Source organism: Anarhichas minor, unplaced genomic scaffold (assembly GCF_050575085.1).
Source record: "Anarhichas minor isolate MPS153535 unplaced genomic scaffold, ASM5057508v1 ptg000004l, whole genome shotgun sequence".
In the NCBI taxonomy this organism is placed as follows: domain Eukaryota; kingdom Metazoa; phylum Chordata; class Actinopteri; order Perciformes; family Anarhichadidae; genus Anarhichas; species Anarhichas minor.
The window spans coordinates 5066666-5089568 of NW_027466450.1; the positions used below are offsets into that span (position 1 = coordinate 5066666).

The 22903-nt window shown below is 41.0% G+C and overlaps 2 protein-coding genes across 3 annotated transcripts; both read left to right on the forward strand.

Annotated features, from left to right (window-relative positions):
- The first annotated feature begins 8805 nt into the window (after positions 1 to 8805).
- slc5a3b (solute carrier family 5 member 3b) lies at positions 8806 to 15454 on the forward strand. The gene is made up of 3 exons (XM_076107098.1): positions 8806 to 8889; positions 10763 to 10818; positions 11592 to 15454. Exon 3 carries the CDS (start codon positions 11881 to 11883, stop codon positions 14011 to 14013), a length of 2133 nt encoding a protein of 710 aa, XP_075963213.1. The 5' UTR covers positions 8806 to 8889; positions 10763 to 10818; positions 11592 to 11880; the 3' UTR covers positions 14014 to 15454.
- Positions 8807 to 22521, forward strand: LOC142967107 (potassium voltage-gated channel subfamily E member 2-like). Of its 2 annotated transcripts, XM_076107100.1 has the most exons (5): positions 8807 to 8889; positions 10763 to 10818; positions 19818 to 19959; positions 21056 to 21106; positions 21770 to 22521. In XM_076107100.1, the coding sequence occupies exons 4-5, from the start codon at positions 21077 to 21079 to the stop codon at positions 22100 to 22102; spliced, it is 363 nt and encodes a 120-aa protein (XP_075963215.1). In that variant the 5' UTR covers positions 8807 to 8889; positions 10763 to 10818; positions 19818 to 19959; positions 21056 to 21076; the 3' UTR covers positions 22103 to 22521. The 2 variants fall into 2 exon arrangements, with proteins under 2 accessions (XP_075963215.1, XP_075963214.1); XM_076107099.1 differs by having other exon boundaries at positions 19818 to 21106.
- The last annotated feature ends 382 nt before the right edge of the window (positions 22522 to 22903 follow it).

Consider the following 22903-nt stretch of genomic DNA (forward strand, 5'->3'; position numbering starts at 1 on the left):
CCAAAGTTATTGAGAAAACCTGTAAAACTCTCTTGATTTCTTCCTCTGTTGTTTTTTTTGGCTAAATTGATTCTGATTTGAATATGAACTATGCTCTTTCTGCACCTTGAAAGCAGCAACTCTTTCCCATGTTCTTTGTCATCTGTCAGGATTCTTAGAACTTGTCTCATTGCTTAAACAAGTCATAGTAAGATCATTTATAAATGTTATTAGTTGCACCTGATGTGTTTTTGATGTGTTTGCTACAACAAGGCAACATGTCTGCATATATTATCCATTTTAAAAGTTATGTTCTTCCCAATTTGAAATTAACTGTAAATGTCAAGTTATAGTTAAAATGTGATATTCCTGCTCTCAGATATCTGACCTATCAAACACAAGTATCAGTATTTTTAGTTTTAATTTCAGTGAAAGACTGAACATTATTTGTCACAATATCTTACACTCTCATCTTATAATGAATGACCATGTTGTCCCTGTCAAATACTCTAGGACTCGTTCGGCTTTCCTGGTTAGTTCTTAATAACAATGTCATCATGACAAAAGTAATTTGAATGTCAAATTTTTAGTTTTTCTGAAAATAATACATTTTCACCTGAGGTTTTGGTTATAACGTTGTTAGTCATATGTCATGTTGTATGTACACACAAGGACTGTCAAATACATGTTTACGTCTCTAGGTGGAGCTCCGGCATTATTTTAACCTGCCTGTACTAGAACTGTCAAAAGACAATGTGGCCACGTAGTGCTTAATGTTCAAAGTATCGATAGCAATGAATCATTTTAAAGATTGCAATCTGGGACGATGTTTGTAATAAACACTTGTATCGTTGACTGCACTATTTCCTACTGTTATGGCCTGCCCTATTGTATTTGTACAACATAGGCAATTATGAACTGACAAATACTGGTCAATCTTCTCTTGTGACAACATTGTTAGACAGGACTGAAGTCAAACAAAGATCAGACCACAAGTTCTATTTGACAACATGTAAAGCTATTTTTAGTGAGCAGTGTTTGCCTTTCATTTTTTACTTCAAAATTGCCACTACTTTGTTTTTCTGTGTACATTTTAAAAAGTCCATTATACTTAGCTACACTAGCACCAGTACTAATAATTGGTATGAGATGTTTTCTTTTGAGAAGCTTGCATTACAGTATTTCACTGTTCCCTTTCACAAGTGTGAGTGTAATAAAAGTGACAAGAGGAAACCAGTGTTCGTTAGTTTCCTGTTTAATAATGAACTGCACAAAAGGGTCATATGGGGACATTTCTACAGACCAGTTGATAAAACTTCTGAGAATTTTAATTCATTCCACGAATGCCTTCCCAACTAAAACACAATCACTTTCCAAAATGTGTTTCACCTGTTGTAGTTATTTATAATACTTTTCTTTCGTCTTTCCATTGATTATTTTAACTTTCACCTACAAGTTCATGTTTTCAGTCTTGTCTGTCTGAAAATGCCATAAAAAAGGATTTAATGATTCCAGTAAGAATATTGTAAGGCTCAGTGATGGGCCACTAAAAACAAAACACATGTGAATAGAACATTTGATTTGAGTTTGTTTTTAGAATTACAAAGTCTTCTGATTTTCTACAACTGATTCAAATAAATTCTTGGAGGTATATGGCCTATTTGCCCAAAATTATGTCCATGAGTACCTGATCTTACTGGACTATTTGTCACAAATGTTGCTGGTTTGGAAATTCAAGGTTTGTGTTTGTGAATTCAGGTAACTCAAAGATAGTCTAGCTATAAAAAAAAAAAAAACATGCTTTGTGAACCAAAAGGAGAGCTATGGTCATGTGTACTGTGAACATGGGAAGTGCTGTATAACAGTATACTGGTGTTTCTAATCAGCCACAACCAAGTCGGACAAAATCGAGGGGAATTCAATGGGTTTATTGTAACCTCTGCCAAGATAGTTGTTTTTCTCCCCTTTTTTTCGATTAGTTAAAGTGATATCTCATCCTCCTTGACAAAACTGCCATGATTCTTAAATGCACTGTGTAATTTCAACAAAATCCAGATTACATTGGCACAAATGAACTTCCAAGAGATCCTTCAAACTTCTGTTGCAGGCAGGTGACTCCACAGCAACATGATCAATCAACTCACCTGAAATTTTGCATGATTAATGCATGTACAAAAAAACTCAGGGTTAATATCATGCCATTTCTATTTGGAGTAATAAAAGGATCCTGTTAAAGATAATATTTTCTTTCTTAAATAAAAATGTAGAAGATTGTGCAGCTTTTGCAGAGTCAGTTCAATTGCTATTTGATTTCATTGCTCCTCGACAGCATACAGTCATTGATAAACTTATTAAGACTGGTGCACCACAGTGGGTTTCAACCATGCCATTGGGGGCAAAGGGTTAACTTTGTCCACACTACTGAGTAGAAGTCACAGCCATAGAAAATGTAATTGATGGTTACCGATGAGAATCAAGACCCTGTTTTACAGAAAAAGAAGACAATGGTAAACATAATCTTTGACTTATCATCCCATTTTCCCCTTCTCCCGTTTCTTCTTTCCCATTATCTTTGAAGTGGAGGAAATGTGTGCACATAGCATCCACTACAATGTGACATGAGAGCAAGAGCACAGCAATCATGATCATACCTTTTTAAGTTCCCGAAAAAATATGTGGCTGAGTAAGTTCTGTCAAAAAGAAAAATATTTTTATGATGCCGCATCTTGATATAACAAGCGCATATTTGCAGTAGCTGCAACCACACATGCGTGCATGCACTCAATTCATTCCCACACGCACGCACACACACACCCACATGCACACACACACACACACACACACACAACCTCATAAACAATACACATTAATGGTATGAGGAAATAATTAAAGCTTTGTTTTTCGCTGAAAGATGGAAGAGTACAGAAGACAGTTTGACAGAGCAGAGCATTTTAAAACATGTTGACCTTTAGAGGTACAAAGTATGAAGCTGTGTAAACATTGTGAGTGAATAAGTAGATAAGCAGACAGAACAAACAATGTATCAATGGAGCCAATGCAAATACGTGCTTTATTTCAGCTACTATCCTTAAAATGTAACATGTGATAGTTCATCACAACCAATCAGAGAATTGTACAGTTTTCTGTAACCAATCATAATGTTCCAGCTGCGGGCGTATGTGTGTCTAGTGTTGTCAAGCTGTTGACAGATGAGCTGTTCTTTGATGAGGTCCTGCATTAAATCTGACTGCTACGGCATAGGTTATGTCTTCCTTGGTCACTTCTGGTAGAGTCTCTAAAGCATGCAAAGGGTTATTTATGAGAGTGGAGCGTAAGTTTACAGTCACAATGAAAGTTTTTCAGGTCTTGTAAATGTTCTGGTTGAAGTTGGATTTGTTAGCGGTTAGTGCATGCCTACAGGGCGAGTTGAAGCATGCAGTTAAACGTTAGTAGTCAATGGTAAGCCGGATTTTCTGGTTGGTTTCAACACTGGCTAGATTGGCGAGTTGCACTCCCTGCGAAGTGCATCTCTCTAAGTTTCTGTTGTCAGAGCCTTCCCCCCTCAAACTGTTCAAGTGGCGAGGGTGCATACCACCACGTCACCGCCAGCACTCAGGGAAGCGTCGAGAACGGCTTCATTCTGTAGTGTGTCATGGCGGGTAATGATGACATTTCCCCCGCCCCTCCCCCCTAATTAGAGATGGAGACAGGTCCCCCGCGCAAATCAAGTTCAGTTCCCTAAAGCGGGGCAGGAGCTGGAAGAAAAACCTCGTGCACTAGGCATCTTCTGTCCCCTGCGGCACTGGCGACTTGACACGCCCGGGCGATGACTCGGCTGAAAGAAGGCGGTGGCTTCGTTGAACAAACTGGAGGTGGATCACGCTGACAGAGCAGGATAAACAAGGCTTAGCTGACAAAGGATTTTCCGAACTAGGGTGCTGGAAGGGCCTCTAAGGTTGTGGTACCCTAGAGGTGTATGCGAAAGGTGGGGGGGACACATTAGGTTCGTTTCTGACCTGGAATCGAGTAGAGCAAGTGTGTTATGGCCCCCCAGTACGACTGAAATATATATATACACAACGGGCATTGTCTTTGTGAACAAGGTCGCCCAAGAAGGTTAAAGAACAGGGGGGGGGCGCGCAATTGGGAGTGGTCGTTTCAGGGAGTGTGCCGAGTTCTCTTCCCCACCCTACTAAGTAGACTTGAGCAGCAGAGGGGGAGGTCACTTGGCTTAGTCAGGTGGGCTGCGAGTCGGTGTCGGGTTTTCTGACGAGTGCGGTGGCATTACCTGATTTGGACCCTGAGACAGTCATCAATACTCGAGTAGCGAATATTTGGATCGAAGCGCTTTACGTCCTTCGTGCGGGACTCTATGTGATAGGTGCGCAGGCCCTGCGCGCGGAGAGGGCCTAAGCCGTCTGAATCGCCATAATTATTAAAATCAAGGGGAGGGTGATCTACCTCTCCCCGCGTGGGAGAGGGCGTTCGTTCTAGGCGTACACTTGACATATGCGGAATGTCTCGCTCGCCTGTGGAAGTGGGCTCGGACCCACTTAGGTCACTCAGGACCTGGGAGTACTCCCCCCTTCTCCTGTCATCAGAGAGGGCGAGTTTGAGGAGACCAGCAGCTGCATCTTGTGGTGCAGGGTTGTCTGGCTCCTGGTGAGCTTCTGCTCCTAACCTGTACGGTTTTTGACTGCCCATTTTACTTCTTTGTAAATGGCAACAGTGGTTAGAATTCCCTACTGTTAGTAAGAAAAACGGTTAGTGTTTACGGTTAATGCAGGCGCACAGTGAAATGCCTAGTTCTGTGACTTACAATTTCTACTGTTGGACGTCAATTACTGCTCTGAGGTGCACAGTGAAATGCCTAGTTCTATGACTTATAATTTCTACTGTTGCTCTGAGGTATTAACTTCTGCTTTTCAACTCAAAGGTAGAAAATGCTAATGTAGTTTCAGCACTTCTGGCCTGTGACAGCTGTGTGTAACTTTTCTTTGAGGGATTAAGAAAAACAAAACAAAGTGTTGGTTTTACAAATAAACGATCAAATCTACTAAACACAGCTGACTGTTAGTTTAGGAAATGTAACGAATGATCTAACCTGGGAAGGAAAAGAAGTAACAAATTTCAGAAAGGAAATTTAAATTGAAAATTTAATTAAAATTAAGATTAAAATCAAAATTAAAACTAAATTAAAATAGGAAAATGTTTTGAATATCAAAAATCAAACTATTTTGGAAAATCATTTTCAGAAATTTGGATTATTCAAAAAAAATTAATAATTAAACTTTCTAAGGAAAATTAATTATTCAAAAATTATTCAAAATGATTTGAAGGTATACTATGGATTAGTGTGCATACATACTGCAATAAAACTGGAATAACGTAGCCTCACACGGGGCACCATTATGTTGGGAACGTAGAGGAGCGTGTTTGGTTATCAGCATCTAAGAAACTAAATTCTTGACATCAATAGAATTATTAATGTCAGTAACAATTATTAATGATTATTAATAATAACGGGGCACCACCCTGCGAACAGGGACCAATAACCAAACAATAAAACTAAGTCTCATAATTAGCGTTCACTCATAATGTCAATAGTCTGAGTACTATTACACATTCAGAGTGAAAGTGAAGGTTTACGTTCGAGCACAGGCCACTACATCCAGTTATTATTACACACATATGCACAAGTAATCACAGACGACTGCTCTTTAAAATATAACAGAGTTTATTAAATAAAATGTGAGTGTGTGGAAACAAAGGGGGGGGGGGGCCTACTCAAACAGTGATGGTACGTAACCTAAAAAGGGGCGTGTGAGCCTACAAGCAAAGATGGCGGAGTCTATTGACCCGCGACAAGATAGCTGAGAGGTGGCTACGTGTAACCACGTGGGACGGCGCACAATGTGGGTTGAGACAATAGATTACGCGACCACGTGTCTGAGAGGTTCACCCAAAATCAGTGAATCTAACTATGTGTGTGCGGGTTAGTAGGAAGAGGGAGAGAGGGAGAGAGAGAGCGGGAGAGAGAGAGCGAGAGAGAGAGAGAGAGAGAGAGAGAGGGAGAGAGGAGCTCTGAGCGCGGTGCTCAGCGCTGCAGTGAGAATGTGAGGAACAGCTGATCACTCGTAAACTCTGCGGTCGGATTCTGAACCGACCGGTCACGCTTGTACGGTGATAGTTGCGGTTCTAGATCTCACTCACAGAGCCGATTTAAAGAGAGAATAAAACCAAACAAAATAAAATAATCCCCAAAACAAAACACATCTTTATCACTGCGGTGAGATGCGAGTATTGCTCTCGTATCACCCCGAAACTCGGTCGGCGAGAAGAGGCTACGCCACCGTGGTTTTGGTCTTTGAAGTGATAAAATCACAACCTCCACATCCACTAGCAGCGACGGATCTAATGCAAACAGTTACAGCAGGAAATACACAATATAACGGGACTCCGTGGTCCGCGATGCTTGCACAATAACACGTTATAACACGACAGTAACTTAATGTAACAAGATACAGGAATAACAACGATATAACGAATAGGCTAAATTAAGCTAATGCTATGCTAAGCTAAGCTAGGCCCAGATACCAGTAACTCTTACTTGTAGAAGCTTTGTTCGGTGGGGTACGTTTCCCGTGGTGGGGATCACTCGGTCCTCGAGTAGCCGCTGGCTCTCGGTGGCGCGGCCTCGGGGCTGGCTTACATGAACTAAAAAACACACCGTAAAAGGATTAAAAATACAATACTAAAACACAGATAAACAAAAGTTTAAGGCCCTTCCGCATTGCCTCCAGTTTTCTGAACCAGAGGTTGCCTCCTGGAAGCTTCCCATAAGAGTCTACAACAAAGGCTTTTTATTATAGATCAACCTCATCACACCCCTTTTGTCAATTGGCATGAACACAAACACACACCTTCACACCCACACACTTGACCTCCATGTCAAATTGCAGCTTCTATAGGGCAAAAACAGTGGCCGCCAAAGGGTGGGGAAGTTTTTGTAAAACCGACCGAGGGAGCAGCTTGCCGCAGCTAAAAGCTAGTGTGGTGGAATTCTGTATCGCTGAAGAAGAAATGCGAGAGATGTCTTTGTGAGGGATTGCAAATGCTTAAATAATCTTTCTGTGTCTCCTTCTTATAGTGAGCATGTAAAGGAGGGGTTAAGAAGTCAAAGGTTTGGTTCGGAAGTACTTTCCGCTGTCTGGTACTTTTGACCAGACTTTTGACAACAGAACAAACACATTTTCTATTGCACTTAAACAGTAAGACAGACAGGCAGTTAGAATATTAATGTTAATATTAATTCAAATAAGCTCCTAATGTCCTACAAGCTCACCTCCCAGCACTGGCTTCTTCATCATAACAATGAAGACAATTGTTGAGTTCCGCACTTGTGGGACTCAACTTCAGCCTTGATCAGGAGGAGAGGCCGCACTGTGCATCACAGCTCTTGTGTCAGCTGTCTGGTTGCTCTGTGTCACAGTTGTCATCCATGAGTAAGAATGGCGGCCATGTTTAAGTTGATGACCTGCAGGAGCCCTTTGACCTAGACAAGGTTGTAAGCTCACTTGCTGTCTAGATTGATTTTCCTGGATGCTACACTCCAAGGCTTGCTATGATGCTTGCCCATTTCACCTGGAAGTGTAAGTTGAGTTTTTTTGAATTAACTCTGTTTTTGTGTGCGTCAATGTGCTACTAAAGTCAATCAGCTCCTGTTTTGTGTGCTATTAGTTCTTTGTCTTTTAGAAGACATCATTGTTATGGCACAAGTGCAACACTTTTTAATGTAGCCGATACATATTTACACACTGGATTGGGGAAAATGTGTCCTCAATTAAAGAGACTTTTCCAGAAATAGAATAAGGTATTGGCTATGTTAAGTGGCCATATGGTTTTGTTAAATATCTGAGCAGAAATCACCACAGGGCTGACACGGATATGACTGCTGAGGCTCATGTGTTTAAAATAAAGCTAAATTGACAGTATTATAAATCTTAGGATATATGGCTAATGACTACACGTATGTGTATTACTATAGTGCTATTGTAATATTGTGGTATGTTTTGTTATGCTAAATCCCTATTATGTAGTAATACTAATAGAGGTGTTGCTTTCTCAATTGCAGTATTGGAGATTTGTATTATCTCCCACACTTTATGTAATATGATGTATACTATATTCCAAAGAATACTGTAGCTTTGTGTGTGTTGGAAAACAATACATGTGTGTTTTCAATATATGATATGTAATAAATAAAACAAATATAAGTATGCATTACCTCTCTACCTCAACTGGGAATTGTAATTGGCATACAGGGTGAAATTCTGTTTTAGGGAGGCTTCAGAAATTCAGAAAAGATTGTCCCAGATTAGAAATGGCATCTTCATTTCCAGTGAAATACTATAATGTTTAGAAGAGCTGCGCATTGTTTAATCCCCACCAGTTGTATTCAATGTATAGAAGTAATTTATTAAGTTTAGTAAATTAAACCTGTAGTAAATTCTCGTGCCGAACTAAAGCAAGTTGTAGAAGGTGGGTGTGTTCAGTGGGCACTGTCATATTTTCTTTGTTGTTGCTTAGTCAACATGCAGGTCAAATAAATAGATTTTTCTCAGCTTTCGTTGCACCCAAACGCCTCATGGGTGTGTGACCCACATTGTTTCACGTGTGGGATATGGTCTGAACGAGTGCGCATGAGGAGCAGAAGAAGAGTGGCAGCATTTGTTTTTGGGGTTTTGGGGCATAGCTGCTCCTGAGAAAACGGACCGTGAACATCAAAACGATCCTATCCTGTGGGGGAGACGGACAGCCAGGAAGGAGTCACTGCTTCACTCACATATACCTTCTGCAGCATGGAGAGTCGTTGTAGTACATGCTCGGTGCTAGCGGGAGCTAAACAAGGTAGCGTACGTCTTCAGTATTTATCCGAGTTAAACAACAATGGAGCCAGTGAGTCTGACTGTAACGACTAGCGTTAACCTATGTATTTTAAAATACGTGCTCATATGTCAGTGTTAAGGCTGTGAAGCTGTGTTTGCTGTAGTGACGGTGAATCTACCATTGCTTGTCTGCGTGCGTACAAATACGTCTGGTGAGGCATCTGGCCTATATTTACGCTCGTGTCTAGACGGAAACTGTTAACGCACAAATTGCAGAAACTGTCCGACACGGTTGAGGTTAGCGTCAGGCATTGACCTCCGATGGTTACGGGAATGGGTCGGTTGTTGTGAAGTGGGGTCTTATTCTGCAGTCAGTGGTGTCCTACAGTAGAGGGCAGTCGGTACGCCCACAGTTTGGAGGAAGCAGACCCCGGAGAACAGCGGTTACATGTCAGTCTACGCTAGAGGTGTTCCGCGAGAGAATGTCCTCGTGCAAAGGTCCGGAACGTCACAATAATGTGTAACTTGCGCTGTGATTTAGTTCCATATGTTGAAGTAGCCTAGCTGTTGTATTAACGTCGGTATTTCAAATTTAGAATAAAGAAATTTCAATTGAATAATATCTAAACAATATTTATCAGTTTTCAAATTGAACTGGATAATAAATACTCTAATAATAAATACATGTCAAGTAAAATAAGGCATGCATATAAGAATAAATTACATAACAAAGCTTTTGTTATGTAATAACAAAAGCTTTGTTGCATCTTAAAATATGGTGCTTATATTTTAGAAAAGAGAATTGTCCTGCAGCTTAAAATTCAGTTCATTCAGGTGTGAAGTGATGTCAACCAAGAAAACCACGATATTATATTCCTCTCATCTTCTAAAAAGAAGTGTGCGGGGACTTTATCTGTGGTTATTAAAGCCACTTGTTTCAGCTCTTTTCCTCTCTGTTAACATCACTGTTGGTCGGTGAATACAAGTTTTAGGATTCTGATCATATTGGGCTCTTCGATTGTTTATTTTCTGTGCCTTCATTTCAGATGTGAGTGGGTACGTTGTGTCCTTTGTCTCAGTGGCACTTCACATTGCCACTTTTAATAATCGGCATGGTCTCTGAACATGTGAAACACTGGTTTTAAACTGCCCGTGTTAAGAATGAAGATACAAGAGTCTCCATTATTGGTGAAAGGCTCTGGTTAAGCTGTCCACATTTATTTTTTTGGAGAGCGTCATGTGAAATAACTTCTCTGACGTAATTCTAGATTCTAGATTCTAAAGGAATCTAGCCGACGTGTCTGGAGCAAAAGTGAAAGTGGCAACTTCCAAAACAGTGGCAGCCGCTGTGGCAAGTCGGTGGCAACCCCCCAGGCAGCAGCAACTGCCGTGGCAGGTTGTGTCAGTCAGTGGCAACTGCCCAAAACATCGACAACTGCCACAGTTAGTCAGTAGCTGCTGAGACATGCCTCAAAAAAAGTGCCACTGTTTGAGCTTGCTGTTACTCCCCAGTATGGCATTCAAGCGCTAGGATTGGCCAGGCGTCCATGCCCGCCGGGTTACAGGTAACCTGGTTAGTTCGGATGCTATGACCCTAACTCCTCGAGGGCAATGCTTAACGTTAACCAATCGTCTCTGCCTCAACCAGCTACACAGCGTGGGTCTTGCCAAGAAATGCAGTGGGATTCATAATCACGCGGCCTGGGGGCTTTGAATAGGGCATACATAAATTTCACTTCGAAAAAAATCGACACGTTTCAGTTCAGTTCGACGTCTGAAAGAGCTGTCTGACGGCAAGATAAATCTGTGATAATATGTAATAATAAACATGTTTGAATCGCATATTATAATTGAGCAAATATATTACTCTATTTAATGATATTGCTGTGTTTTAGAGTCTCCTGGACAGTTTTCGGTGAACACATGGAGTGCAGCCCTTGATGGTGACATGGTAAGATGAAGACAAAGACTTCTTTTTATTGAGACGGAGGGTTATGCATACAGCCTGTGAGGAGGAATACACGGGGCTTCTTTCTACCATGCATGGACGGCTGCTACCGCAATGGATTTATGGATTTAATTTGATCAATCTCACTGTTAACTATACATATCTGTTGAATTTGAATTACAAAGCTATAACATTATAATGCATCTTACATGTTACTGCATCAATAATAATCTAATATTATAAGGTAGTCTTTAGCATTTATATAAAAAAGGCTAAAGACTACTTACGCACAGGCATGTTTGTTATCTTAAAGAATTGCAAGATTTTAGAAGATGATAAAAGTCAGGCCACATATGATGTAATGTAAGAACTGCATAGTCTTTGGCTACATATTTTTTTCCTTCTTGACTCCTGCTGATTTCTTGCATAGTGTTATTAAGCTTTCTCTGAAGTCTTCACAATTACGGCCGTTAAAAAGATTAGGGAGGAAAGTCACAGGCAGGCTAAACCCACCTGGACATTTACTGCAACTGCAAAACTGAGTTAAGTACAACCTGCATTTTTTAAAATCTTCATGCATTTTATAGAGCGCAATGCCCTATTTTACCTTTTCATTAGATCAAATTATGTTACTGATTGTGATATGATGTTCAGTTTGACTTTGACGTCATTTCTAAACCTCACTTCCTGTTTTCAGAGAGGCTGTTTGGTGTTTTACTCTTCTCAAATTACCGCTCGAATGAAGGTTTTTTTACTTTCTCTTTGCTGTTTTTCAGACATTTGAACTCTAGGCTTTTGTAGACCAGAGGCATACAACGTCGTCTTCCAAAACTAGAACAATCATCACAGTGCCGTTGGATAAACCCCTCCGAAGCACACCTAGGGATTTTGACCTACCGGTGGATACCACAGCTTCCAGACAGCAAACCAAAACAAAGCATTTCCATTCCTCCGTTTTAAACCGACAAATCAATAACTCACTATTTTGTATTCATTTTTTCAATCAGAATTTGTAAAGTTGTGAGCTCTACTTCCAAGAGTTTACTTTTAGGTTAATCTGTAATAATGGGTCCTGGAATGGAGACAGTGGACGTAGCAGTGGTAGCCTTGTATTTTGTCCTGGTGCTAGCCATTGGTTTTTTTGCCATGCGTAAAGCCAATCGCAGCACCGTGAGTGGCTACTTCCTGGCTGGACGCTCCATGACGTGGATAGTGGTGGGTGCATCACTCTTCGTCAGCAACATTGGCAGTGAACACTTCATTGGCCTGGCTGGGTCAGGCGCAGCAAGTGGCTTTGCTGTTGGAGCATGGGAATTTAATGCGCTTCTACTTCTGCAGCTGCTTGGCTGGGTGTTTGTCCCCGTGTATATACACTCGGGAGTCTTCACCATGCCGGAGTACCTGTCGAAACGCTTCGGTGGCAACAGGCTAAAGGTTTACTTCGCTTTCTTGTCTTTATTGCTATATATTTTTACCAAGCTGTCTGTGGACTTATTCGCTGGAGCTCTCTTCATTCAAGAGTCCCTGGGTTGGAACTTGTATCTGTCTATTTTCCTGCTCATTAGTATGACTGCACTGCTCACTGTCACTGGGGGATTGGTGGCAGTACTCTACACGGATTCCCTTCAGGCAGTGTTAATGATTGGTGGAGCCCTAACCTTAAGCATCCTTAGCCTAATTAAAGTTGGTGGGCTAGAAGGTGTCAGAACTAAGTACATGCTGGCAGTTCCAAATGTTACTGCAATAATGGCCGCCGGAAACTTCACCTATTCTCCTTCCTGCCGTATTGATCCTAAACCAAATGCGCTACGTCTCCTTCGAGGTCCCCTGGATGAAGACATCCCATGGCCGGGCTTCCTTCTTGGCCAGACCCCTGCCTCTATTTGGTACTGGTGTGCAGACCAGGTCATTGTCCAGAGAGTACTTGCGGCAAAGAACATTGTTCACGCTAAGGGCGCTACGCTCATGGCTGGATTTCTCAAGATCCTTCCCATGTTTCTAATAGTCATTCCTGGAATGATCTCCCGCATCTTGTTTGCGGACGAGCTCGCCTGCATTGGGCCAGAGCACTGCATGTCTGTGTGTGGTTCTCACGCCGGCTGCTCAAACCTTGCCTACCCACGCCTGGTCATGGCAGTGATGCCCATTGGACTCAGGGGTTTGATGATGGCAGTCATGATCGCTGCTTTGATGAGTGATCTAGACTCGATCTTTAACAGCGCGAGCACCATCTTCACACTGGACATATACCAAACTGCTAGACCGAAGGCTTCTCAGCGCGAGCTGCTGATCACGGGCCGCTTGTTTGTCGTGGTCATGGTGGTAATCAGCATTGCCTGGGTCCCTGTTATTATTGAAATGCAAGGTGGACAGACATACCTCTACATCCAGGAAGTTGCTGGCTACCTCACTCCACCAATTGCAGCCCTTTTCCTGTTGGGGGTGTTCTGGAAACGGTGCAATGAGAAAGGTGCATTTTGCGGCGGGATGACAGGTTTCACACTCGGCGTCGTGCGACTGATCCTAGCTTTTATCTACCGCCAGCCTCGCTGTGACCAGCCAGATGATAGACCTGCCTTCATCGTTAATATTCACTACATGTATGTTGCCACTGGGCTGTTCTGGATTACTGGGTTTGTGGCGGTGGTGGTCAGCCTCTGCACCTCTCCACCAGATGAGGAGCATGTTCGTACCACCACATTCTGGGGGGTCCGCAACATTAAAAAGGTTCCCACAGAGGACAGGAAGGACACTTACAAGCTGACTGAAAAGATCCATTATAGTGCAGACGGAAGTCTCCAGGAAGAACTGCCTCTAGATGTCAGAGAGGAGAAGTGTTTGGATGGGGCACATGTCATACCCCTGATCCCATCCACGGACTGTGACCCAGAAACCCCTAGTACGGAAACATCCCCTCTCGACACAACTCCAGAACAATCTGGTAGTGCAAGGAGGGAGATGATCAGAAAGGAAAGCTGCCATGTTAGTGGGGAGACCAGCAGGTGCAGGTGTTTCCTGGAATGGTTTTGGGGATACAAGGAGGGAGCACAGAGCTCTAAGCAAGACGTTGTGCAGGAGGATGCAAGAGCCGTTGCAGAGAGGCTGTACGAGCCGCCTAGAATCAAAACTCTCCTCAACGTGGGTCTGTTTATCAACATTTGTTTGGCCATCTTCATGTTTGTTTTCTTCTCGCTGTAGTTGAACTCTGCACTGAACCAATGCGAACTGGTGTGGATGTTTTTTTTTATTGAGATGGAAACGAACAGTTGAGTTTCCAAAGATTTGAGAAGCTCTGCCTGTAATACAGTTGTCTTTTGTAGCTCTCGAACAAGGATCTAAGATTACATTAATTCGTTTTTTTTTTTTTAAAATGTATAAAGCTTTGACACGGGAAAACAATTGTGCTCTTAATGACTATGAAGCTTATTATTTAGGCTGGTGTTTGTCCTTTTTGTACAGCGCTTGTATTACATTTAGAATATAGACTTGTTTTTTTGTACTTCTACGTGAATTTGATATTTGCCTTATTTGACATATGCACTTTTGTTCTGTGAAAATTAAATGTATTCTGTGATTTATGCATTGTTTTCTATTTTAGTTGATGGCGACAGTAGGCTTAGTTGCTGGTGTAGCGCCTGTATGTCTGTAGTAAGTCAAAAAACTATTTTAGGTTAGAGAAGCCTTTACGGTTTTGTGCAAGTTTTTGCCGCTGAACGCTAAATTGTCACAGCATTATTTCAGTAAAAAAGTATTTGATATATTTTTATTGTTCCCCCGACTGTCAGTTCATGTTTACCAGCAAAAGACCTTATAAATATCCATGTTGTTTTGCTGAAGACAATAGGTAGAAATGATATCTTACCCTCTGTTTGTAAAGTGGACAATTAAGAAGTATGTAAAACGAGTTAAGTGCCAAGAACCTCTGCTGCTATTACATACGACCATTATGTGGTTTGATTTAACCGACTGCAGGTATTGCCAAGCTTACAGTAAATATCTGGTACTTATAATATGTACGTGTTTTGCAGCACAGGAAATTAAGAGAAGAAGCACAATATTAGAAATTGTATTTTCAATTTTTCAATTTATATTTGTTTTCTTCTTGAGAAGAAATATTCTAACTTCTATCATAACAATAAGCCACTTCCAATACTGATTCAGTATCCATTTATACGTTATGAATATCTCATTGTATGGTTCATATTGTTCAAAAGTGTTGAGTCTGTTGCATTGTGTTAACATTGTGTATAATACAATTCAGGGCTCATTGGATCACCCACAATATACATTTATTTCTGTTGCAGGCTATCTGTTGTGTCTCTACTGTGTGTCAATGTACCTTTTAGCGCACTGCGGTGCAATTAATTGTTGTAACTTGTTTCAAGCGCACCTTTCACGAACCTCTTTTACCAAATGTGTCTTAGTATGCAATGCTAAAATGAAAAAATAAAGAAGTCAGTTTTCCTTCCTGAAATTAGTGGGGGCAGTGAATTAGGATTAGGAGGATTGAGTGATGATTTGCCGTATGGGGAAAGTGCTTTAATATGATTTATTTCTCTCTGCGAGAATATACATTGTTATCTTTATGGATTTTATATTTTAGAGACTTAAATAAAATTCCTGTGGAGACAAAAAGAAAGTGCATTCATTATTTATGTTGTGACAGAACAAAAATGAGAGGAACAGTTGGAGAATTTACTTTCTTGAAACACTGGCTAATATATAGTAAGTGCATTTAAATATTTTTTTAAATTTCTTCTCAAGTCAGGTGATTTGTTGACTTGTGCTGTGCTAAAAGAATATTACAACACCTGAAATATTCATGATTGATCTTGTGATTATCAGCTGTCTCGATGTAATAGGAAGCCGAAGCATCTTAGCTGTGGACCCATTTTCACAAGTTATCTCCTGGTTATGTTGGTGACGACGCATCTTATTACAACTCCTGTATAACTGCATTATGTGATATTCTGCAACTTCTTCCTTTACACGATGATTGAGATCTCTTCAAAACTCTAAAGAGGTGGGAAGGAATTCATACTGGGCGTGGGCTGTAACAAACATTCAGTGTTTTAGGTTTTTCTGTTGTTGACCGGGGTTACATAAACCCCAGCACAACATTATTAATCTTCTCAGAGCCAAAAGAGCATTGGATGGATCCAGGCTTCTTTACACAATATTCAGCCAATCAAAAAGCCGGTGGTTTATAAATCTTTACTTCTTACCAGTTTAGCTCCATACATTCCTCTATCCTCAGTCGACCAAACATGTAACTAGTGGATTAAAAGTTAACCTACAAACATGTACTTTAAGATGTAACGCTATACTTGTTAGAAAGCACAGAGGCTAAAATGCAAAACTAAGCAATATCATAATCATTCATATGGTTAGATAATGTGTTGACGAGTACCCTGTTTTTGAGAGTGACACAACCAACACCGTTGTTGCACTGAAAGACCTTGAAATGTCATGTCACTGATGTTCTATGACTCCCCATTGCAACAAAGTAAAATGTAGCGCGCACATCTAAAGGTGAGTGTGTGGGCTGCAGTTATGGGAGCAGAATGGACCTTGGCAACCTTGACCAAGGCAGCTGAATAAGTCAGTTTATCAGATATTTGCTAAATGTTTGTATCACATTTGCCCGGACAAAAATATTTCACAGGATTAGTGGAAACTTTGACCTACTGGTGTTGCTAGGGGGGTACAGTCAGTTCATCACAAAAATCAATAGTGTTCGTCCTCTGGGCACCCTGGATATCTGTACCAGATGTTGCATCAATCCATGAAATAGTGGTTGAGATGTTAAAGTAAAAGTGTCAAACTGCTAGCGGTGCTAAAGGAAAAGTCAGAGAATCATCAAAGTACTTTTACTTAAATAAATGACACTGAATACTTCTTCCACCACTGTTTAGTTACATTGTGCAGGTGGATAGCTCTCAGGTAAGCAATCATCTAATGGATACCTGTCCACTGTTTCCCTTCTTATTGAATAAAAACTGCAGGCCAGGAGCTCAGCTCTCTTGTGTTGTTGTTATTTTACAACACACACTTTGAGTTTACCCGCTTTGCCTACCCCTCTCATAAATGAATGATATTGTCCTTGTGGAAAAGTACTGGCATCAATGCCATGCTTTGTTCATTGTCTATTTTTGTGTTTCACATCCATGTCAGTTCTAAATTTAGTTTTCTTATTATAGCTGTTATCTTTTAGGGTGGCGATCTTTTGGCAGGGGATGTAAAACAAAGCTTGTTGATGCCCTGAACTGATCATCAAAGGTAACACTTCCTGACATGCTGCCAACTGCTTCCAACAAGTTATAGGCATACCGAGGCATCTTAATCAAATGGATCAGGATGTAGATGGTCGGGTTGAAGTCTTTCAATTCTGGTAAGATTTAAAGCTGCCAGAGAGGTTCAACTCAGGACATGAAAATCATTTAGGCGTGGATGCCTGCGGGCCCACATGACTTGTTGCGTTAATTAATATTTTGGACCAAACCAAAACCAAATACTTTACCCCTAAAGGTCAGTTAAGGGCTCTTGTAAGTATATCTGCATTTGAAACACAGTTATTCCCTTTTGTTTTTGTGTCAGGGTTACAATGGTAATACGCTTTTCTGTGATCCAGCAGCTGCATCCAAGGGTATGCAGTGTGCACATGGACATGCAGCTCAGCTGAAATCCATTATTTTCTTTACCAGTAATTTACCAGGTTCCACAAAATGTACAGAACAGGCTGCATGTTTTTAAGCTCCAACCTCCATCTTCTTGAGGTGATTTTATGATAAGCATACTTGCATACTATGCTATAGGAGCTAGTGATCTCACTTCTTGAAGCCTTGTGAAAGGAAGACCTGCATTGCCTTTCATTCGCACAGAGATGGCTGCTGACCTCATGGTCTGTAGACGAAATGCAGAAGAGGTTCTCAAGTGCACAAACTTTCCAGAGCTTCAGCACTTTGCATCTAGGAAAATCATTAGAGCGATCAGCAAATGTTGACGTATAGTATGAGTGAGTCCTACTGTATACAATTGAATTTGTTTTGTATATTCCTATGAATTACTAATGATCTCAAGAGTATCATTACTATTAAATAATGGAATCATGGTCATTAAGTCAATACTGCAACTGAAATGACTGTGACAGATTTCTGCGAGTTTGTCTGCTAGTATTAGCAAGTTGTCGCAAAATACATTTTGAGTATAAAAATCAGTTTGCTTGTTTGTTTTCCCGTCACATCAAATGTCATTTTGCTTTTCCTTTTTGCTATTTAGCCATATTAGGAGTAATGTCTCTGTTATTCCTTCTTATTGGGGTGACAACAGAAGCAGCCATGTGGGGAATGTGGAATGACCTGTCAAATACACCACAATAACATTTCTGTCATTCCCAAATGCACAGCCCCGACTAAACTGTGTCGGCATGCCTGGTATAATCCGTGGAACAGAGCTTCAATGGCAAAAGGAAATATTTGCCTCCCTTAGTAATAACAGCGGAAAAACTGTGTCAAGGCCTCGACATAATGAACGAGAATCAATGAAACATACACGAGGCCTTTTCTTGTCTGGGTCAAACCGACCAATGACAACATTAATTATGGACAAATTAACAGCACGGCTGCTGGAGTGTCAAGAGTAAACTGCTGATACCGAGTTTTATGGAAACAGTGACTTATATGATGGTAGTTATGATGCAGAAAAATAGCAGCTTAGTTAATAAGTAATGAAGCAGACTTTATCAACAGGTCTCACTCTTGCAAGTCATGATAATGATAATGGTAACTGATTATCAAAAGGAACATTGAATAGCCTACTGCTCCAACTTTATGCAAAACATGAATTATTAAAATATGAAGGGTAGCCCTGTTTACTTTACTGGCAACCATTAAGAGTAACCCATGCTGTTTTAATACACATCATACACCAGGGCACCACGCAATCAATACAAAATAAGTAATTGTACAGACCTACCAGACACCCAGACTGTACTGAAACAAATGAACGTGATTAAACAGGAAGTCAATTATCATTCTAGCTTTCAACCAATCATTTTTATTTTCACCTGTTTATATGCTGACTCCTGTGACTCTGTACGCTGGTCAATGTTTACGCTTTATGAATGACTATAACTCCAATGATTACAAGCACACACATACACACATAAACATAGACACTGAACACATAACACACACCATATGAGCATGTTCCTGCCTATATGTGCATAAATAAGTAGGCACAGCATATGTGGTCAATATGAATCTACATTTCAGAGTTTATGGTTTCAGACTTTAACATCCGGGGCCTATCATGGGGTTTTGGTCACTCGCTCCAGTGGCACTGGTCTCTCTTGCCTTTGGGTTTCAGTTGCTGTCCTGGCCCGTCTCTGACCCCTGATGTTTAATCCAGCCAGTTGTGCTCTTTCCATGTTAATCATGTCCGCCAGTGTGCCTCTGTTTTTGTCCAAGGCTAATCTCGCATTCTGCTACAGCAAACTGCACAATATTTTGATTGTCCAGTTATGGCTGCGTGCTCAAGGACTAGCAGCAAACGTAAAAGTAGTTAAATAATGATTAACTTATTAAAGCTCAAATAATTTCCAGCGACCACAACAACTGTTTTTCCACATTGTATCCTTAACATCAGGTCACTATGGGTGTTTGTAAAAAGGCAGTGAGTAAGGATTTAGGATGGAGATAGATAATAGCTGGATGAATCACCTTCACATCAGTCTGTTTTGCTAATAAACTTGTTCTGTGACTGAATAGGCAGGTTCATCTTCACCACATTGCGGTGCACACACAACACAAACACTTATTCCAGGCGTCTAACCAAAAACCCATCAACATCGAGACAAGGGAACCATTGCTGACTCATTTCTGGGTTTTAGGACTCATTCCTGCAGCACTCTATTGCAAGTTTTTTACAAACTCATTTCCAGCACCACTTTCCCGTGTAGTGCACCTCATGTGTCTTTGTGTTTCTTGCTTATTCCACTACAGGAGAGCCAGAGGAAAAGGAGGAAGAGCCAGAGCTGGTCATTGATTATTTGAGCTGCATGTCACAAATACCTGATCCTTCTCCAAAAGAAGATCCAAGGCCTAGTGATGAAGAGAAACCACCACAGAGAAACAGCAAAACTGAGTATAAAAGTGTACTGGGTTAAATGTACTGATAAATCACTCTGTGACCTTATGATTTGTCTGTGCAATAAGTGAAAAAGGAAATTAAAGAGCTGATGGAAACTATCGAGAAGGCCAAGCGGGCGCAGATAGCTGGCACTATAAACTTTGGAGAATATGGGTTGATAAGGGAACCATTGCTGACTCATTTCTGGGTTTTAGGACTCATTCCTGCAGCACTCTATCGCAAGTTGTTTACGAACTCATTTCTAGCTCCACTTTTCTGTGTCTTTGTGGCGTCCATCCGCTGACCCTGCATTGCAAAACAAATGATCCAGGAGGACTTGCCAGAAGTGGTGTGAGTCATCTGCTCCGGCAGTGTGATTCTGGGGAGGAGACACACCTCCTTCTCAAACACAAGACGCAGTTTCGAGCATTCTAGTCAGCAAACAGATAACACGTTGAAGTATCCTTGAGCAACACAATGGATCTTGAATGACTTCAGCGTGCTGCTTTGTGACTGACACGAATTGCGTATTTTACTTCAGAACCCAGTTCAATTCCTCATTTAATCAAATAGTGCACTTTCACTTTTTTTACAGAATAGGAGGAAAAGGAAGTGCGTGTGAATACGAGTCTAACATGTGCTGCATTTTGCTGCCATCTGGGGAGATACAGTAAAATTACTATCACCTTGCAGTCAATGTCCCCCTTGTATGGAGCTTCTACCGTGTGGGCAGATGAGGAATTACACACACACACACAGACACACACACACACACACACACACACACACACACACACACAGAATAAACACACTCGCCAGCCACTATCAAACCAGTTGGGTCAATCTTGGATTTTTTCCATTTTCTGCTGTGTGTGTGTGTGTGTGAGGTTATAATGACTTTAACAATTTGTATGCCTTACATTTTCAAGGTCATCCCCCCCCCCCTCCACACACACACTCAGATCCACTGTTCAGCCAAGGAGAAAAGATTAAAAAAGTAAACAAAGACTGAGCAGTGGTGTGTTACTGTGAGCTGAAGACTTTGCTTCTTCCTGTGACCAGCTGTGCTCTCTGTCAGCGCCTCTTTGCTTTGTTCCATTTGCACTCCAAGGTGTCCAGGGCGACCAATTTCATGATTCAGCCGTTGAAAACCTGGCAGAAGGTAAGTACAGTAAAGCTGCAAAGATACCATATTCTTAATTTCTGTTTAGTTTAGATGATAATACGACTGCAGGCTGCTGAACCTTTTTCTCGTGCTCTTTATATTACTTTGAAGCAGTGAAATATCAGTTTGGGCACTGATGATTTGGCTTTTTTCAGAGCTCTATTCTAGCTTGCTGCTTTAAAGAATCACATTTCATATCACAGAACTGATTTGTGGACCATATCTGATGTTCCTTATTGGACTTCAAATGTAAATATGATCCTCCTTTGCAGCAATTCTTCTGCTGTCACTAAATTACAACTCAGTTTTGCCAAGCATGTAAGAGAACGGTGGCCGATGCAAAAGACGTGAATGGCCCTATAGAGCCTGTGTTAGATTTGTCTGTGTGAGCTAACATGGCAGCCGACTCTGTAAAGAGGACCTGCTCCGTATGTAGATGTAAATATTAAGTGATTAACATAATTCATCATATTATATTCCAATTTCGCCAATAGATCACCCTAAATGCAAAACTCTTCCTTTTAGACTTTTTCCAGTGAAATGAGTATGCACAAGTCTACGTTCTGAATATACGACAGACTCAATTTACTTTATAGACAAGTGGAATTTATCTTCAATTTTCTGGAAATTGCAGAAAACCATCCTTTGTTTTCCCTCTAGATGAGTGCATCTGATTTTTCCAACCTGACCCTTCACCTGGAGGGGTCCCTGACCAGTGCTTTAGGTCATTACCTGGACAACTGGAGGCGTAACATGACGGCTGCAGCCAACGCTTTGGACAAGACTCTGGCTGAGGAGAACTTCAAGAACATCATCTGGTACCTGGTGGTGATGATTGGCCTGTTTGCCTTCATTGTTGTGGCCATCCTGGTAAGCACGGTCAAATCCAAGAGGAGAGAGCACTCTAATGACCCCTACCACCAATACATCAAGGAGGACTGGACTGCTCAGATACAACAGGGCGACGTTGTCACCAACTTTGCAGCTAGATAATGCAAGCAAAGACGCTCAGCCCACAGCAGATTATCATTATCATCAGTAGCAGTAGCAGCATAACCGGTTTTCACAAAAGTGGTCTAATGTCCTTTCTTTTTCAGTGAATTTTGCTCATGCTGGTCAAATTTGTAATCAGTGTAATAAGGTATAATATATATTGTGTATCTAACTCGGGGTTTTGCTTTTTAGTCCTCTAGATATTTAACCCATTAACATCAATAATGCATTCGGACAGTTTTGTCACAGCCCTGTCAGATGAAGTCAAGTATCACGTCACTGACAAATGTGTTCATTTTATATGATTTTGAAGAGAATGTTATTCAACACTGGTTACTATATAAATATATATGTTGTTACAATATGTTCATACAAATCATGGTGACTGGGAAATAATGAAATAAAAATGCTGGCTTGCTGTCACGCTGTCATGACTTTCTGTGAAACTTAAATAGATCAGAACCACTTATTAGTTGTTATTAGTGAAAACACCTGTTCTTTTACTGCTTCTACAACATGTCTGCTGTGAAAAGGCCTGACACCAATTAATCCTATTTGTGTGTTTATTTTTTTGCAAAAAAGCTGAGCTGCTCCATAACTCTTCCATATATTCCCTGGAAACTGGGAATCCGAGCAGGAAATACCTGCTCGGATACAAGTACCTCTGGTTGAGAATCACTGCATAAGACTCTTAAACTTCAGCAGGTCATACTTGTTTTCCGCCTGCAGAGGGCAGACAAGGCTCCTCCCCAAGCAGCCAGAGAGAAATATTATAGGGTGGTGATGAAGAGGACTAAAGAG

Coding starts and splice junctions, on each gene's coding strand:
- slc5a3b (XM_076107098.1), top strand. CDS start 11,881: ATGGGTCCTGGAATGGAGACAGTGGACGTAGCAGTGGTAGCCTTGTAT.
- LOC142967107 (XM_076107099.1), top strand. CDS start 21,077: ATGATTCAGCCGTTGAAAACCTGGCAGAAG. Junction 21,107..21,769: donor CGTTGAAAACCTGGCAGAAG/GTAAGTACAGTA, acceptor TTTTCCCTCTAG/ATGAGTGCATCTGATTTTTC.